At 42.4% G+C, this 18,065-nt stretch overlaps 1 protein-coding gene across 2 annotated transcripts in view; it reads right to left on the reverse strand.

Annotated features, from left to right (window-relative positions):
• Positions 1–569: 569 nt before the first annotated feature.
• The window catches only part of jak1 (Janus kinase 1), a 29,787-nt gene continuing 12,291 nt past the window's right edge, over positions 570–18,065 (reverse strand). For both annotated transcript variants that reach the window (XM_035648480.2, XM_047336714.1), the window contains exons 6-25: positions 17,783–18,051; positions 16,851–16,960; positions 16,396–16,578; positions 15,583–15,740; positions 14,930–15,044; positions 14,352–14,550; positions 11,543–11,652; positions 10,579–10,725; positions 10,364–10,451; positions 10,146–10,273; positions 9,854–9,992; positions 7,885–8,036; positions 7,557–7,707; positions 6,645–6,733; positions 5,563–5,755; positions 5,045–5,169; positions 4,462–4,634; positions 3,969–4,086; positions 3,652–3,762; positions 570–2,552 (exon numbers count right to left, since the gene is read on the reverse strand). In XM_035648480.2, coding sequence (XP_035504373.2) covers positions 2,436–2,552; positions 3,652–3,762; positions 3,969–4,086; positions 4,462–4,634; positions 5,045–5,169; positions 5,563–5,755; positions 6,645–6,733; positions 7,557–7,707; positions 7,885–8,036; positions 9,854–9,992; positions 10,146–10,273; positions 10,364–10,451; positions 10,579–10,725; positions 11,543–11,652; positions 14,352–14,550; positions 14,930–15,044; positions 15,583–15,740; positions 16,396–16,578; positions 16,851–16,960; positions 17,783–18,051 — 2,875 coding nt within the window. In that variant the 3' untranslated portion in view covers positions 570–2,435. The remainder of the gene's footprint in view (positions 2,553–3,651; positions 3,763–3,968; positions 4,087–4,461; positions 4,635–5,044; positions 5,170–5,562; positions 5,756–6,644; positions 6,734–7,556; positions 7,708–7,884; positions 8,037–9,853; positions 9,993–10,145; positions 10,274–10,363; positions 10,452–10,578; positions 10,726–11,542; positions 11,653–14,351; positions 14,551–14,929; positions 15,045–15,582; positions 15,741–16,395; positions 16,579–16,850; positions 16,961–17,782; positions 18,052–18,065) is intronic.

Consider the following 18,065-nt stretch of genomic DNA (forward strand, 5'->3'; position numbering starts at 1 on the left):
GTTTTTTTAAATCTCTTACTCGTTTCTGTGCCACCGAGACGTGACGTGCTCATGATGATTGTACCCGGCTCCCTGAACGTTACACAGCACAAACAAAGTCTGCGTTTTCACGCGAGTTGTTCTTGAATCTCGTACGAACCGATTGGACGACCGTGACCTGACTGTCGTATGAAAACCACGTTACACAAGGTCGGTGGAGGGGCAGGTGTGTGTGTGTGTGTGTTTGAACACATAGCTTTGCAATACTGAAATATATCCCGATTTTTCTGACACTTTAATGGCTGTATAGATGAATCTAGATTTGCCGTGCTTCTTGTTTTGTAAACAGTTTTTGTTTTTTGCCAAAATTTGTGGATTTTTTTTTTCTGACCTGAAATATACTGTAGATTTTTTGCAAAAATTTTATATCACACTGACGTTGGTATTGTTTTACTGTGAATAAAGTATTTCTAGAGCAATTTTAGCATGCGTACATACAACTGTAATATATAGAACAAATAGTTTTCAGTAGATGATGATAATAATGATGATGGTGATAATAATGACGATACTGCATTTGGACACAGAGAGAACAAAACAAACGTTGATTTTATTTATTTTTTCATTGTGTACTTATGGATACTTTTACCTTCCATAATTCATACTTTTGTCTTATATTTTGAAAAATAAATTTCTTTTCTCTTATTTTGAGCAGAAGGAATTGTCTTTTACATTCCTAAATAAAACATGGACTGAAGCGCAATGGTGTCTCCTCGACAGTCTTCTTTTCTTTTTCCGCTCTCTCAACATTTGCCAACGTTCACAGTAAAAGTCCCCGTCGCGTCAAAGTGAATTGACCGTTTCTGAACTCGTGATGTGAGCGACATGTCACAGCGACACACACTCCCTCAACGAACCCTCTGCTCAAACCGGACAACACACAGACATTGATAAAATACGCTTTTATACATTTCCGGGCACATTGGGAGGATTACAAATAAAACAAAAAGAAACCAACAACAATGAATGTCAATAAGAAAAGAAATAAAATTTCTCCAATACATAAATGCAATGTGAATAATCTGTGATTTATCTCTCTCGCCTCAAACGCTGACCCAACTGCAGTCCTGCAACAATGACAATTTGCTCTTATTCTAGCAACATAAGGGCACACGTGCACACACACACACACACCTTAAATGTGTGGTAGCGAGGAAGAGAAGTGAAGTTTTGCTGCCCTCAAGTGGTGGATCCTAGTCTTAATCCCTCACCCCTGAACGACACAAGTGCTGTATTTTGAGGATTTAAGCAGGATTATCCTGATTCATTTTGTTTCTTTTGATCTGCCTTCTTTCTTTTTAGCCGTACCACCTGATCAGAGAATTCAAAATACAAAACCAAACTCCTTGCAAATCTTAAAATTGGACTTTACAAGTTACATCTCTAGGCTGTTTGAAGAGGAAGATTAGATGTTATGATTCGTCAAAATCTGGAAAAAGGAAAAACTGGATTTTTTTCCGATCAGACACAAACGCAACTCAAACTGCTTCTTGTCGTCTCGTCACGCTTGCCATCTGAAGGTAGGAAGGCGTTATTACACTTCTTTATGTGTAATATCAATTAATAAACAAAGATTAAAATGCGATATATCGTCTCGGTGTCGTCTACTGAATATCCGAACATTCACGCTACTCTGTTGTTGACCAACAGTCCAAAGCCCAAAGATACTTTGGGGGCGTAGAAATGTGAGACTATAAAAATGATAAATGAAAAACTACGAACAACAAACCGTTTCATTACGCTGCCGCTGCCGCCGACTGATCACCGGCTCCGGTTCGATGCCAGTTCTCGTTGTGTCTGCTGCACAGAGAGTCTCAACAAAAACGCTGACGAGCACACATTCGGTTTATCTGCGTCCCCGTCCGCTCGGAACCCTTTCTCGACATGATTCATCAGGGATTCCACATCACTCATTCAAATTGTTCCTCTCTCTGCTCACGTTCCCGCTTTCCGGCCTCCGTCGAGAATGAGAGTGAGATCAGGCCTCAGGTCCACACGGTTACAAAAACCCCCGGAGCCCGTCGCGATATGCGGGTGACGTGACGGGTCCACGTGAGTTCGACACTTCTCACAGTCACGGTCAGTTAAATGTGTTGGTTATGCTTGGAAGTCCTTTTGGAAGAAACAAGGTCACAAGGCTACAATGTTTAACACGATTTTGCTTCTGTGACCATCAAAATAAAAATGTTTCAAAAAAAATAAAAATTATATATATTGCTAAATGATTGTTATGAGCTGGGGGTTATATGTGAAGGAGCTCCGACACTCTGTCTATCTTGGTGAAATGAAACAGCACAAGCGAGATGCTGATCTGGGGGCAAAGTTCTGTTCCCAGGTCTGCATGCAAGAGTCCACATCTCCTGCCGGAGGTTTTTTCTTCTTTTCTTTTTTTTTTTTTAAAAGTCGTTTTGCGGCTTGAGCTGCTGCATGTTGGTCAGCTCCTCGATCAGGCGTTTGAAGGTGATTCTCCTCTCGGGCGAATGCTCCCAGCACCTGCGCATCAGCTCGTACACCTGTCGGAAGAAAAAACGCAGACCGTGTTCACAGTGGGTTTACAGGGGTGACGTGGGAAACGCAAGCAACACGTGTTGAAATCCACATGTTTTAGATCTGCAACTTTTAAACTGCTGCTGCTGCTGCTGCCGTTACTTCACGTTCCTGCAGGAGAGGTGTTTTGCAAATGCTCACGCTCAAACATGTGAAGGATTATTTCCCAACTTTAAAATCTGTGCGTCTTAAGTGGCACTTGCATCTTTATAAAAGGTGACACAAAGCAAGAGATTATTGGGGCTAAACATTGAGGATAGAAACTCAAGATTTTTTTTTCTCTGCCTGTTGAGGTCAACACAGATGCTAACATGCTAACATCCAAGACCACGAATAAATGTGCTTCAGACAATATTAGTTAAGTATTTCACGATGGACTTAAAGAATCTACCTGCTACTGCACATGTACTGTGGCTCAGGAGATGGAGAGGGTCGTCCACTAACCAGAAGGCCGGTGGTTCGATGCCCGCTTACTCCAGTTCGCAAGCCGAACTGTCCAACACACTTAACACCCTAAAATGGCTGCGTCGACTCTGCAGTGTGCTCGGTAAATAGCAGCGCTGTGTGAATGTGTGTTTAATGGGTGAAGGAGAAGTTGAGTGGTCATAATACAAGGAAAGCTCTATATAAAATTTGTTCAATCTAAGTAACCGTGTCAACTTTCTCCAGTCAGCAGATTTCTAAGATGTCGTTAAAGCGAGGAACATGGTTTTCCTAATGTCGGAGAATTTAAGGAAACCGGATTTCCGCAGGTAGATTTCTCCCGGAGAATTGTCATTGTCTAAAATCTGCCTTTTACAAATCAGGCAAAGTGATCACCGAGACACGGATAAAAGAGATAATTACATTTATCAATACTTCCATGGTGTTTTAAACCACTGATGTCGCTTCAAAAAGTCATCTTTCTCTAATTTCTCTGACTCAAAGATAAAAAAGCAAGTGAGCATGAGCCGATCGGTTCTCTAAGACGGCAGTCTGTCCTGTTTGTTATCTGACTCATTTAAATGCTCATGCAGATCGTGTTGCATTGAGTTCATGTTTTATATGAGGCGACAGTTTCCTTACAGGCTCGGGGCAGCTCTCCGGACGCGGCAGCCTCCTCCCTTCCTGCAACACCTTCACCAGCCGGATGATGGTCATCTGACCCTGAGTTCGACCGATCATACTGAGGAAGAGCTGTGTGAGCGAGGAAAAGGAAGAAACAACGCATGATGAAAATCGGCTTAAGACTGAAATGAGAGCAAAACTATAAGACGTTAAAAAAGTCTCCGCTTTAGATTCACATGACCTGTGCATATGTCTTTGTTACTCATATTTTTATTTTACTGTGCGACTACTTTCGAGTGAGGAGAGACGGGAGAGAGAGAGAGCTTCGTACTGACCGCCATCGGGCTCTTGGTGGGATCACAATAGGTGATGAGTTCGTACATCGTGGTCCCAAAGGACCAAACGTCTGAGGCAAGGTAGAACTTACAGTGAGTCAGACACTCGGGAGCGTACCTGGAAAACAAAAAAGAAGAGCAAGGACTCGTATTACGTTCTTGTGTGGTTCGTGCGAATGACGCAAATAAGCACAGAATGATCCTGCGGCCAAACTTGCGGAAAAATTTGCTTTGCGTTTGGTGTGAAAACACCAAGAGTCAGTTTAATGCAGAAAATAATTTGAATCTATGCTCTATGCCTGAATGAGTCGCCATTTTTCCATATGTGGTTCATGAACTATAACTCCGGATCATTTCATTGTCATTTTCTTTAGTATCTCCTCTGCTTTTCATTCTCTACTTCCTTTTACAAAGTCTCTCTTTGGACAATAAGACCCCGGTTTGTATTGTCACAGTGTGAGTGTCTTTCTAACCTCCGTCCCGTTTGACTCACCAGAAAACGGGGCAGTCGTGGTCGTCTTTGACGGTGTAGTATCCATCATTTTCCTTGATGCTCTTGGTGAGGCCGAAGTCTCCGATCTTCACCGTACTCTCATTCTCCACCAGCACATTTCGGGCGGCAAGGTCTCGGTGGATGTAATTCTGAGATCCCAAATATTCCATTCCCTTAAAAAACAATAAAAAAACAGGGTCACTTCCTCTCAGGGTCACGTATCTGATGCGTCATCTATTAATCAAAAACACTTACTGCACTGCCAGCCGTGATGGTGCAGTGTTTTTCTAACATCTGCTCCGTTTCCCACCCGATGTCTCCATCATTAACGATCATTAACAAGTTTACATCATCAACACCCCTCTAAAACTAATTAATCAGTCCAGTCGTTTTTGTTTCGTTTTTTTTCCTGAGGTGCTTTTTGGCCAGTTAGCTATAAATCTCTAAGGGTGAACAACCAATAACCCCATGGACTCATGATGACAGCCAATTGAAGGTTCCTGCTCTTTAAATACCTCTGTCAAAGTATGTGACAATCACAAACAAAATTCTGCCCGCAGGTCTGACGACAAACGGTCCTTACCTTGCATATCTGGATAGAGTAGCTGAGCACGGTGCTGAGGCTGGTCTTGCTTTTGTTCCTGGGCAGATACTCCTTCAAACTGCCCAGCGGAAGAAACTCCATGATCAGCTTGATGGCCTGACCACCTGCAAAGCAGATAATGCTTTACTGTATAGACAGATTGTGTGTGTGTGTTAAACAGCACAAACCAAAATAAGAGAAAGAGCATTTCACTTTTGTTTTACAAAAAGATACAAAGACATAAAAATGTCATCTCCAGCTGCTCTGACAGAAATATGGACGCCGCCCACCTCCGCCATTATTTCACTATGAAAACTAAAGCTCAGTAATAGGCAGCGACAGGGTGTCGTACATGAGTGCAGATGTTTGGTTAAACAATTTAAACTCATCAATCATGATCTTAAAGTTTGTGTTGCCCAGGCATGAGAGGACATTACTTCAGCGCAGATGCAATGTCTTTTCTATTTGTCTGCGGCTAAAAAAGGTGTTGTTTGTGTGCGCAGCTCTCCCAATCGTACCTTCCTCCTGGCAGATGCCCTTGTATTTGACAATGTTTTCGTGGTAGAGCGCCTTCAGGATGTTGATCTCACTCGACAGGTTGTTGCTCTGCTCCTCACGGTTCTCAGGCTTCAGTGACTTCACCGCCACCAGCTCGCCAGTTTTGTCTCCCCGAGGGTCATAACGACACAGCTCCACCTTACCAAAGTGGCCCTGCATGAGGGAACCAGAGACATTTTTTAATCACCGCCACAAGGCAACAATACTCCTGGTAGCATTTTCTTTTTTCAGCAGTAAGCTGAGGCGAACCATAATCACCAAAGTTCTCACATAACTGAAGGAAATTCTACATTTTAATTAATTCAATCGATTAAAAACAATTAATTAATTCATGGCACAATTCGCGATTTCTTCACCCATTTCTCTGCCCTTTCCGTGTTTCTGAAAAAAATCATTGCGCAGACTATATACAGGGCTTTTTTGAGTCATGTTGAGCATTTTCACGTCAACAGATGATGAGCGTAACCCCGAGCTGCTTTAATACGGATCCACATATTAACACGTCTAGTTATTTCTCTCCGTCCGCACAATACAGAGCGTCCACTCAAACTACTTCCTGTTTCTTTCAACATTAGAGTATCCTGCAATCTATTCATCAGTTTCTTTTTGACGTAACGAACAATTCCTGATTCGCTTTTGTATCGCATATTTCCCTGTTTCACTTCTCACATGTGTTTTTGTGATAAAACGAACTTTAAACACCTTAAACTCGTTCCTTGCCCGTATCTATCTTGAGCCAGGATGGCTACTCGCTAACAGTTATGCGGCACACGTCGTCACACAGGTCGGCCGCCACAGGAAGTAAACGAAATGCGTCAATGGCGTTTTTTTTACGCTTTAAATATTTCACAATTAGCACAAATATTAACGTGTTAATGTTGACAGCACTAATTTTAATACAAAGCATTAACCAAATAATCTAAACCAAATGGCCAAGTCGCTTCGGTTATGCAATCGCAGATTGTTTTTTATAAAAAGTATGACCTGCCGTACAGAGGTAAACCCACAAAAACAGCACAACCACACAAGAGGAGCACTTCACCTCTCCCAGGTCTCTGATCATCTTCAGGAATCTCTTTTCAAACACAGTTGGGTCGACCTCTGGCGTCGGCTGGGGTTTGATGGATGGGTCTAAGAAATGAGAAGAAGAAAAAAAGATAAACCTGCTAGGTTTTTTCTTCAACATAAGCACACTTGCACCATAGGAAGTCTATTGTGGTCGACTGTGTCAAAGTTTCCACCCTAAAAATTTTCTGTGGTTATGTAAATGTTCACTTGCTCTGGTTTCAACACAAATGGCCAATCCTCGTATGACAAATCGTTATTAAAGCAAAACCAATGCTGTACGACCACGTCAACAGCATCAATTAATACATTTAACATTTTGGGGTGTGACTTGAAAAAGGCAAGATTTTATTTGAGGTGTTCTGTACCTGTCGTCTGTGATTTTTAAAACATGACGGTCAAGTGGTAATAAGGAGTTAGCTTTAGTAAAGACTGGCTGCAGTCGCCAATTTTGGCCAGCAGGGGGAAGAGCAGAGTCTATGAAGCCATCTGTTTGCCGTGGGGCCCTGCTCAGGGGCAGATCGGTGATCAGTGCACCCGCTGAACTTCCTCATGAGCATCTGAGTTGAGTAAACAACTCTGGTTGCACTGCGTACGAGGCTGCCATGAGGTGCGATGCCAAAACATGCAAAACATTCCGCTTATAACTTCCAACTGAAAGCAACTGCCGTGCATTTCTGAATCTGTACCTGCTTTTTTGTTGTTGTTGTTGTTCTACAGTGTGCATTCGGGGACTGGCTCCAATAAAAAACCTGTGTGGCCTTACATTTCTGGATGTTGTTAAGGCAGAAATGTTTGCACAATGGCAACAAAACTGCCCGAAACTGCACCCACCAATACTGTATACGTGATATGACAGTGCACAGACACGTTCCGCTCACACACGCACCTAATTCACCCAGCATGTCAATGTCTCTGACAATAGCCCTGAAGAAAGGTCTCTTCTTGGGGTCGTAGTTCATACAGTGCGTCATCAGTTCAGCCAGCAGTCTGCAGTCCGGAGTGGCCAGCTGGCACTCCGTTTCATAAAACCTCTCCTTCTGCTCAGCACAGAGACACACACACATATGAATGAGGAGGTGCGTACGAACAGACTTTATGTGATTATTGATCATTTAGGTTGTTTAAAAAATCACTTTTGAAACGAAAAGAGGGCATTCATTTAGATGTATGACTGATTGTATAACCCGAGGTGCTCGTGTGCCCCCCCCATTTACCTCTGTGAGCTTCTTCTCCTTGAGGGGGACTCCTCCATCGTAGCAGATCTCCCACAGGGTGGTACCGAAGCCCCACTTATCAGCTGCGACACTCAGGGCCGACGGGGTCTTCACACACTCTGGAGCGATCCACGGGATGCGATGCACACATTCTGTAGAGGCCAACAAAAGTCAACTTGAGCAATGGTAAATCAATTAAGAAGAACAGATCTTTCACAGTCCCGTGGTGTCTACGTAAAAGAAAAAACAATGAGTCAGCTGTGATATGTTATCTGTAGGATAAACTTATTAGGGCAAAAGAAGAGAAGGTCCCGACAGAGCTCAGTCTCTCCTGGAGGTGGCTTGACGTCTTTTCTGATTAATTTGCTGCACATATGTTTACACTGTATTTTCCTTAAAATCTTATTCTACACTGTTAGTTTGTTTTATAATATTGCGCGTACACTCTATGCACAACATCGATTAGGTTCGTATTACAAGCCTATAAGGGCACCCTGGGCGACTACCTGGGCGAATGCCCCATTATCACGATGTAACTGTGTGGAAATTATGTCCAACTACTGCAGTGCTCGTTCACTTTTGTGTGAGTATACGCATTGATGTATTGTGTACATTTAAAATAAATGTCAGTGGTTTTCGCATAACTCGTTTCTACTGCAAGTGGCCAAAATGCTAAACATGTGAGAGCAGTGAAAGTATTGTTTAGGGTGCATTTGCTGTTGGCCCACAAACTGTTACCATGATCAAAGTACCAGGAACTAACAGTAAAAAACAAAACAAAACTGTGCAGCTCTAACAGAATGACTGGGCTGGTATGTGGATTAAAATGTTGACCGACTGCCTCCACTGCATCGAAAAAAGCCTCGGCACAGGCCGGCTTAAGTTTGTCTTCTCACTGGAAGAAAGGCCAAGAAGCAATGTAAAACGTGTGCATAAATTAGCAAGTGCGTGCATCTCAGATTGGAGCATGGCTCGACTAACTGGAGGTAAACAGGGGGAGGAATTAAGAGGTAGAAGAAAGGGTGAAAGAGAAAGGAGGGGGGAGAAAGAAAACAATGGAAGTGATGAATAGATTTGAGGGTAAAGTGATCAGCAATTGCGGGGAAGAAAGGAAGAGTGCTCCTGGTGGGTTTTTTTCCCTGAGCACTTTATCCATTATGTGTCCAATCAAATCTATGTGCACGGACGTCGATGTGTAACTGGAAGACTGCTGGTCAACGGCAAAGTGTTGGAAACAGAAGAAGAAATGCTAAAGAGTTCTGGGAACCGAGCGCAAAGGGAGGAGTATTCCCGGGAGAGTGCGGCAAACGGACATTTGCACAGAAAACATTTCCAGCCTGCGGTCGGCCAATCCATCTGTACGGCCGCACTGTGTTGTAGCACACAATTTCTGCCTCTAATAGACGAACAGAAACATGATGCGGCCATTTGAGTGGAACCGTGCAATCGGAGAAATGTCCTTGATGCGCTGTCTTCCCTGAACCTACATCAGGCTTTTACAAATCAAATTACACCCTGAGAGGGAAATGTTGCCATTGCAATGTTATTGATTTTGTGACAAGTATCATCCGTATTACTGACGATCTGCTTGATCGGGAAACGCTATTTTTCTTTACTTAATTATTTAATGCCTTTAAAAAAAATTCTGCACTGTTTGAGAAGAACACTGATCAAAAAAGAAAGGCGTCTTATTAATTATTAGAGTGTCTCAACCTTAGTGTGTCTATCGTGGGCTAAATAGTTTCACATCAGTTTAAATTTTAAGTGTTCAAACTTTAACTTTGTTGCATAAATGCATGTTTTTGTTTCAATTTGGTTTTGCTTTCGTTTAAAGCCGGCTGGGAGAAAAAGTGGAATTTTCCATGGCAGCTGTTTCATAACCATTTAGGTTTCACTATTAGCAACATTGAGACAGTGTGTGTGTGTGTGTGTGTGTGTGTGTGTGTGTGTGTGTGTACTTTGTCCTCACCCTCTCTGGTGAGCACTGTGATTGATATTCCTGGGTCGCTGAGCTTGATGAATGGTCCTTCCTCATCAGTGCCCAGTCCGTCTCTGGCCAGCAGGATGTTCTTAGCACACACAAAGCCATGGACCAGCTTTTTGTCCTCCTACAAACACGCACACGCACACACACACACACACACACACACACACACACACACACACACACACACACACACACACACACAATAAAACATAAGATCACAATCGAGAGGGCATATTTTCATTTTGCGTGCATCTACGTGTTCTCCTTTCCTTACCAAGTAGCTGAGAGCTGAGGCCAGCTGCTTGGCCACCTGGAACTTCCACGGAGTGCCGAGTTGATTCTGCTCTCTCCTCATGAACTGGTCCAGTGGTCCGAGTTGGACTAACTCCTCCACCATGATATCTTGTGACGCAAAGAGACACAACAAAGGTGAGACACGGCACCACGTTCTCACACACTCGCCCGCCGACAATCCTCTTAATGTGCACTCACTCTCCAGGTGGCGGACACACAATCCATACAGCAGCACTATGTGCTTGTGGGACACCTGTCGCATCATGCTGGCAGTTTCGAAGAAGGCCTGTCAACAAAAAGGTAAAGATGACAAAAAAACAAAGCACATTTTGAAGAAGCCTCCTGCTAGTATGAGGTTTAAGCATGTCTTCAAACGCGTAGTCAGCAGTGCAAGGAAGAACGGAGTCTCTCACCAAGGAGATGTCCCTGTGTCCAGAACCCAGCACCTTCAGGACAACCTTGACCTCCTGGGAGTAGCCGGCATCATCGTTCTCCCCACTCTTCACCTGCAGTGTGCCAGAGTAGATGTTGGTCTTTGTGCCCCGGCCGAGATGCTCCTCCTGGTTGACACAGCAGGGAGTAAAGGGAACAGAGTATCACACAGAATATCTACATCCAGAACCAAATGCTGTGGCGACAGAAAGAGCAGGGTTAAAAGATTTTCCAGACACTGCAACAGCACACCGTTATGAAGATTTTGAGAGTGGAGTTCATAGTTTGAGGTGGATTTGTCTGTCGATATGGAAGAGTGAAACGGTGATCATGTAAGTGAAACCGATAATGAGGTTCAAAAAAGGAGAAAAAAAAATATCAGAGATATTTAAAGTAGTTGGTTTACCTAAATCAACAGATGAACATATTCAAACAGGAAATATTTTTCATTGTCTGCAAATAATTTGACACAAACCATCAAATATTTTGATTGACTTCATGTGCATCTGTCCAAATACTTTTGAATCCCTAAAATGTGGGTATTGTGTGATAAAGACTATTATCTACGGCACAGTTCTTTTCTATACTGAAGTAAACCAAATTAAATTTAAGCCGAGACTTGGTACTTTAATGTAGTGGTCATTATTTTATTTTAAATCAAATGTGCTTCAGCTCAGAGCTAAGAAGGAAAAAAAAAAAAGTGTAGCTGTTGAAATACATGTGGTCTTGAGTCGACTGTATAACATGCAAAACACTGGAAACTTAAACTGACACGTTTAACATGCAGAGACGAAGGTTTAAACTGCACAGACTTGCATTTTCATTATTTATTTTTGAGAACTTCACAGTTTGACATCTATAGACATCCTGTAATGCCATTATAAGAACTGTTGTTACTGTCATAATGATTCGAGACAGACATGGAGTGGAGCGGGTGAACTGTACCTGTTTAATATGCTCCTTGAAAATGCGAATGAAGCTGAGGTCATTACCCGGCTCGGACGTCTGAGGGGCCAATGCTCTGTCTTTAGTGACCACCAGCAGGTTAGAAACCTCTGCAGAACAAACAAACAACACACACACACACACACACACACACACACACTTTTAGGACGTTTTCACACCTCAAAGTCTGGAACAAAGTCCAAACCAAAGTTCATGCTTTTGTTTGTTAATTGTTTAGACTTTATCCGATCAGCTTTGGTTTCACGAATAATTCTGTATGAAATTCGCGTGTCCTGTCGCCATCTTCTACGACTTCTTATACTTGACCTAGATTAGTCTGTAGATGGGAGGGGCTTCTGATTTCGGTGTGTTGTCAGTTCCACGGGTGGAGAAAAATGAATGAACCCAGTTTATTTCTTTACTTTCATTGCCACCGTTATAGCGCTGTGGTTTTTATTACCAGCAATCACCAACTTCAGACGCAGAACGAAGATTTTTGCTTTTCTCCGCTCCTTTTTTCTTCCTCTGTTGTTTTAATGCCGTCTCCACTTCCTGCATTTTGGCATTAAGACTGAACTATCCCAAAAAAGTGTTTTCACGCTGCAAACAAACCGAGCCGTGGTTCAGTTTGATCCGGAGAGACATCCTCTTTTGGTTCCGTGGGTCCGGACTGTGGTCGGGGGGCTCCTTTCACAACTGTTGTTTTGGTTTGGACTAAACCCAAAAATTACCAAACAAGGTAGGTGTGAAAGCGCCCTTCAAAAGTACCATACAATACAGGGACATTTATATGAAGCTGTGCATTCTACCAATGTCACCGATGACCATTTTCAAAAGTAGGATAGTGTTGTATGTTCTTGTCTGTTAAGATAACCCCGGAGAGACTCAATCGTAAGTAATCCCTCACAGAGACATCTGTTTGTATTTTTTTCGAGGTTTCGTTATTGTAACACAGTCAAACGTTTTTGAGAACAAGCAACAGAAACAGTAAACAGCTAAAGCAGAAAGCGTTGCAGGGCATTTTGCAGCACCTGAGATTGCTACAAACGCAGACAGAGATTGTCTGCGCTGGTATTCAGCGTGAAAGCAAAACAGTGTTTACATGTGGTGAAACCAGCACGACGGCTTCTACGTCAATGTGGCATTGATGTGAGCAGCTATTCAGGTTGGCTTTACAGGGAACAACCTGATTCAGTTTATTTCTTGTGTATACAAAGCAATGTGTGGGAGGATGAAGCTAAAATCTATCTGTTGCTGTTAGCATACTATGTGTGCATGTGTGTCTGTGCATGAGTGTGTGGGTGTCTAATGTTGTGACAAAACCAGCGCTCTGTGGTTTTTCAAGGGGGGTAAAAAATGATTTTTTTTTTTAAGTATCTGCACTCCATCAGCTACATTCACTGTCAAACAGTGTTAAGAGCTGTTCTTTGATAGGAAATCTGTGTTTTTCATGCAAAAGCCAAACACAACATGTACCCACACCTAAACGGTTTCCCTGAAGCCACGGGAGACAGTTCAGATGGCAGATATACACTGCTCTTTCAAAGACATTAAGACCAGTCACATGTTCTGTTGTTGTGGCTGATCAGTGTGTTGCCTAAACCCCCGCACAATAACAGCTGTGCATATCATAGCACAACATCGTACAAGCCCAACACATCCATGCACACATGGCTCCACCTTTCCCTGAGTAAAGTAACCATAAGGGTGCCAGTTCTAGCTCCGGAAACCCACATTTACAACTCTCTTCCTCCCGACACCATTTCACACAAGCACAAAGACACACACACACAAAGCGAACACACACACACACACGTTGTTCCTGGCACCACTGTTCTACTTTACTCAGCTCGTTCAACACACACACGTGCGCACACACACACACACACACACACACACACACACAGACGGCACTAACATCTGTCTCGGGTGATCTGATCACAGCATTGGTAATGCAAATGGATCCTTGGCCACAATAAACGGACCGACTCCTCAACTGACATCTTCTCCAGTTTTGTAGTGAAACAAAAAAAATATTTTAACACTTCTCTCATGTTCAGCATTACTGACATTAAAGGAGACCTATTATGTTTTCTGTCAGGGAGAGGAGATCCCTTTACCACAGACTTTGCCGAACTTTTATATCCACAAAAAAACAAACCTATATAACACACTATGGGAAAAGGGGAAAAACTGAAAGAGCATAATATGTCTCCTTAACAAGTGTCTTGTTGTGTGATTGGAGACAATTATGAACAAGCATAGCTTTGTTTCACTGATGTCTCTGGGTCGAAAAGATTCCAGTCAGTTACACTTCTGACCCCAACCAACATCACAGTTAAGTGTGCGGTCTTGAGTGATGAGTGAGTACTGTGCAGGGTGTAGACAGAGGAGACACTGCTCGCTGCCATGGCAAGCAAACATTATTTTTAGTACTTAATAATATCGTATCTTGCTGTAAACCTGTAAAATTACTCAAAGGGACTCCTTGTCCTTGCAAATCTTTTTTTTTCTCTCTGCGTATCCAGTATAGATGACCTCTGTCAGCTGCCCGTCACATGAGTAGTGAATAGCTTAAAATGTCATTTTTAAATGTCATATACTTATTTCTGATTTCTGTAACCAAAAAATCTTGTAGATGAATACAAAAAAAAACAGGAATGCATGTTGTATGTTTTAAAGAAATGCAACCGTGTTGGCTGTCAATAAGTCTGTTAAAAGCAGTGTATGGGACATTACTGCATGTGCCTTTGATTAAATCATCATGTCGGGCACTCTTCTATAATATGTGTGGCTGCATTCAGTTTACCTCGGGGCTGCGGGGGGCAGCAGCGGAGAAGCTGGAACTGGAGGTTGTCGGTGCGAAGACTCTGGCCCTCCAGGTGCTCCAGCAGCTCCCGGAGAGTGGGTTGCAATGTGTCGGTGCCGTGCAGACGGTACCCGTCAGAGGCCACCTCAATCTGGAAGTTCTTATACTGGCGCACAGGACGAGAGTCCCTCAGATCAATCTGGTTGGAAAACGAGAGAAAAGGGGCGGTGGGGGGTGATAACAGACACTTAAAAAAACGAAACCAAGAAAAAAAAAATATATACAGACAGGGATCAAAGGTAAAACTCTAGGTCACGTTGTTCTTGATATCTGAGCAAAACTCGATTGTGACAGCGCTGCCTATGGGTAAAATACTGTGTTATATGTGGGACCATGTCATGAAGTTACATGTTTGTTACGTGTAAATTATTATAAGTTTTGTTAACCTTAAGAATTTTGCGCTTTCCTTCAGCGATTGAGATGATTTTTGATTTCAGTTATACATTTAGTTTATACAACAGGCAGTGTGACCAATGGTAAAGCTGCCATTTTGTTTGTACTGCTAAAAATAACACTACCTCAGTGCAGACCACAGTGATGATGATGTACTGGTAGTCAGTGCAGCTCCAGCGCAAGATGTAGGTGCCCTCCTCGTTGCCCTCTTGACGCAGTTTATGGATGGCATACTCCGTACTAAGAGGGTGAAACACAATTAGTTTTCATAGAGACTTTAAAATAACCTTAGGTGGAAGATAAAAATGTTTGTTAATACTACTATTGTATTGTTGTTTTGAGGATCACCGTGACCTCTCTGGTTTCTATTTTGTTTTTCACTGTACCACCGTGTTGAAGGGATAATTCTAGTTATACTTCTACATGTTAGTGATCTATAAAATGATGGTTGTTGACTGCAATAGTTTGTCGGGAACAGCAACAAAAACAATGATTTAGACAAACTTTAAATATGATTAAAAATTGAAGGTTAACACTAAATGAGGATGACAATAGTCTGTATCACAACACTTAAAAAGCAAAGTGCAATGTCTTTGCAAAGGAAGGCAGGAGCCAGACAGGGTAAAAGCAAATACAAAAAAAAAAGCTTCGTAACAAATGGTTAATGATGATGCGTCTAAAAAAGACAGCTTGTGTCCAGCAACATCATGTTATCGTGAGGAAACGGGGACAAGGTCACACAGGCAGACATCCCATCAATAAAGCTGCCGGTACAAACCAGATGGGGCCGTGGCAGCCATTGTCAGTGTTGTGCACCACTGAAGCAGGGGCCACCTCCTTGCACAGGTAGTGGTGAGCATCAACGGACAGTCGGAAGTACCCGTCCACAAGGGCTGCAAAGGACAGGGCTTCAGCCCGAGAAGCCATTTGCAACTCCTGAAAAGAGAAATGTATTTTAAAAAATTATCAGAATAGTAGTTATTTAAAGACAAGGAAAAAAAAACAATACACAATAGAGGCCTATTTGGTAGAGCAGGGAGCTATTACAAAACAAATCGAAATTCAGATTAAGTATGACATCAGCATTAGTCATGGTAAATGGCATGTGGCGATAGGCAGCTTCTGCTTTATAAATACAAACAAATGTTTCCACTAGTCACATTTACTTGGAAAACAAGTTGAGGCTACAGTGCTGGCCGCTAAAATAAAACAATAAACGCTGATCATACTATGACTGGACTAAGATATATCACGATGGTATTTACTGTGCATCAGAAGAAGGTTTGAGGCCAGTGCAACGACAAAGCCACAGGATTTTTTTGCACGATAAATGCTTATCAAAATATTGTTGGTTACACCAAAACAGTTAGAAAATGTAAGTGGATCAATGAGTGCACATTCTGAGAATTCAAGGAATTCGAAATTGATTCAGTTATACCCTTATATTGGAAATGACTGTTTGCTGTTCAAAATAGATGTGAAGTTTCAGTTAGGGTGATAAAAAAAAACAGATTTAGGCCTAATTGACAGTACAGAGGTTGATTCCACATGAAACATGTTGCACTTTGATTTCACTGCATGTTTGTCTCACCATCCTCTTGTTGTCCTGTCTGTTGATGGTGACCGTCGTCTCTTTGATGGCGGCGTGTGTGATCTCATGGAAGTCACAGAAAACCACCCAGCCTTCGTTCGCCTCTTTCTTCTTGTCGTTTTTCTGTTTTCCGTCCATCTTGTTCTTCTTTGACTTGCCCTTTTCTTTGGAGCTCGCAGACGTCTATTTTGAGGATAAACATTAGCAGATGAAGACACAAAATTTACAGTAAAATACAGTCAACTATTTTCATCTGAAAATACCGCAATGACCTTCGCAAAATTTGTCCTACATAACTTGCAGTGCTAAGTTTAGCTAGACACCTCAAGTGTCAATTAAGAAATTCTGTAGCAAAATAAAGATAATAGACTACTATTACAAGATTACTCACACAGAGCATGACAGTTTACTATTGGGAACCTAGAGATGCTGGAGTCTAACACTGTTTCACTTACCGGAGCAGGTTTCTTCCGCCGGCAAATTCCAGTGGTGCCAGTGACCAAAACCTGCATGTCGTGGCTCGTCTCCATGTTCTGACTCTGCCCTTGGTTCAGACTTTGGTCCACTGGAAAGAGCAATCAAACAGAACATCACAGCAGTTACACAGAGAGCCAAACTACTTTAATGCCTTAGTTAGGGAAGTTAGTTGTTTGGTTTGTCAAATGTCAATATCGTTTTTGGAAAATCTTGTGGTGATTATGCTACGACAAGTGAAGCCAACGGGAATACATTGTTGCCTTTGGTTACTGTGTGTTTAAATATAACAAAAGACAATTCTGATCTTCAGCAGGTTAACCAAATTATCCAGTTGTGCATCTGTGCTGCATCAGAAAACTTGTTGAAATCATTCAGGGTCTTGTCCACTCACTGATGAATTGGTTTATGTGACAAGTAAACATTTAGTTTCTTTCACTTTTGGTTTTCACCAGCTGCACAAACTCACACAATGTTTTCAGTGTATTTGGTTTGTCAACAAAGTTCAATCTTTTTGGGGGGGGGGGGTTAGAGCTGTGAGCATAAACATATCAAACTAACCACTATCACATTACCCCCCTTTAATCCATTACGGCTTGTTGAGATATTGCAATTGGGCTATAAAAACTAATAAATGAACATCTCAGCTTTGTGGTACGAGTAAATTCTCCCACATCATGTTAATTGATAACAATGATCATTTTATCAATCCCTCTCTCGAGTTACTACATGGACTCCCGCAGGGATTATCCTGGCAAAAAAATAGTTCAGTCTTCTATAATCTCATGTAATTCTATTAACACTAATCTCAAACAAAAACCCACACTGAGCTGTTTTTATGTGTCAAAACCTGCCACAGAGGCAGAGAACTCTATATCACAGCCACTGCTTCAACATCATCCTGAAATCTTACCATGGTAACCTCCGTTGGAGAGCTCTCCTTCCTTTGTAACACTGAGCGAGATGGGCTCAAACAGCTCGTTGCCCATGCCGCTGGTCAGGCCCTCCAGCGTGGCCAAGTACTTGATCTTCAGGTCGTACAGCGTGATGTTGCTGTCCTTGACTGTGCGGCTGTTGAATTCACTGAGGAATTTCTTGAAGACATTGTTGATGCGGATGCGTGTCAGAACGTTGCGCTGCTTGATGTTGCGGTTCAGCGTCTCCGGTATAAAACGTTTGTAGCTAGTGGGATAAAA

Source organism: Scophthalmus maximus, chromosome 13 (genome assembly GCF_022379125.1).
Source record: "Scophthalmus maximus strain ysfricsl-2021 chromosome 13, ASM2237912v1, whole genome shotgun sequence".
Taxonomy (NCBI): Eukaryota; Metazoa; Chordata; class Actinopteri; order Pleuronectiformes; family Scophthalmidae; genus Scophthalmus; species Scophthalmus maximus.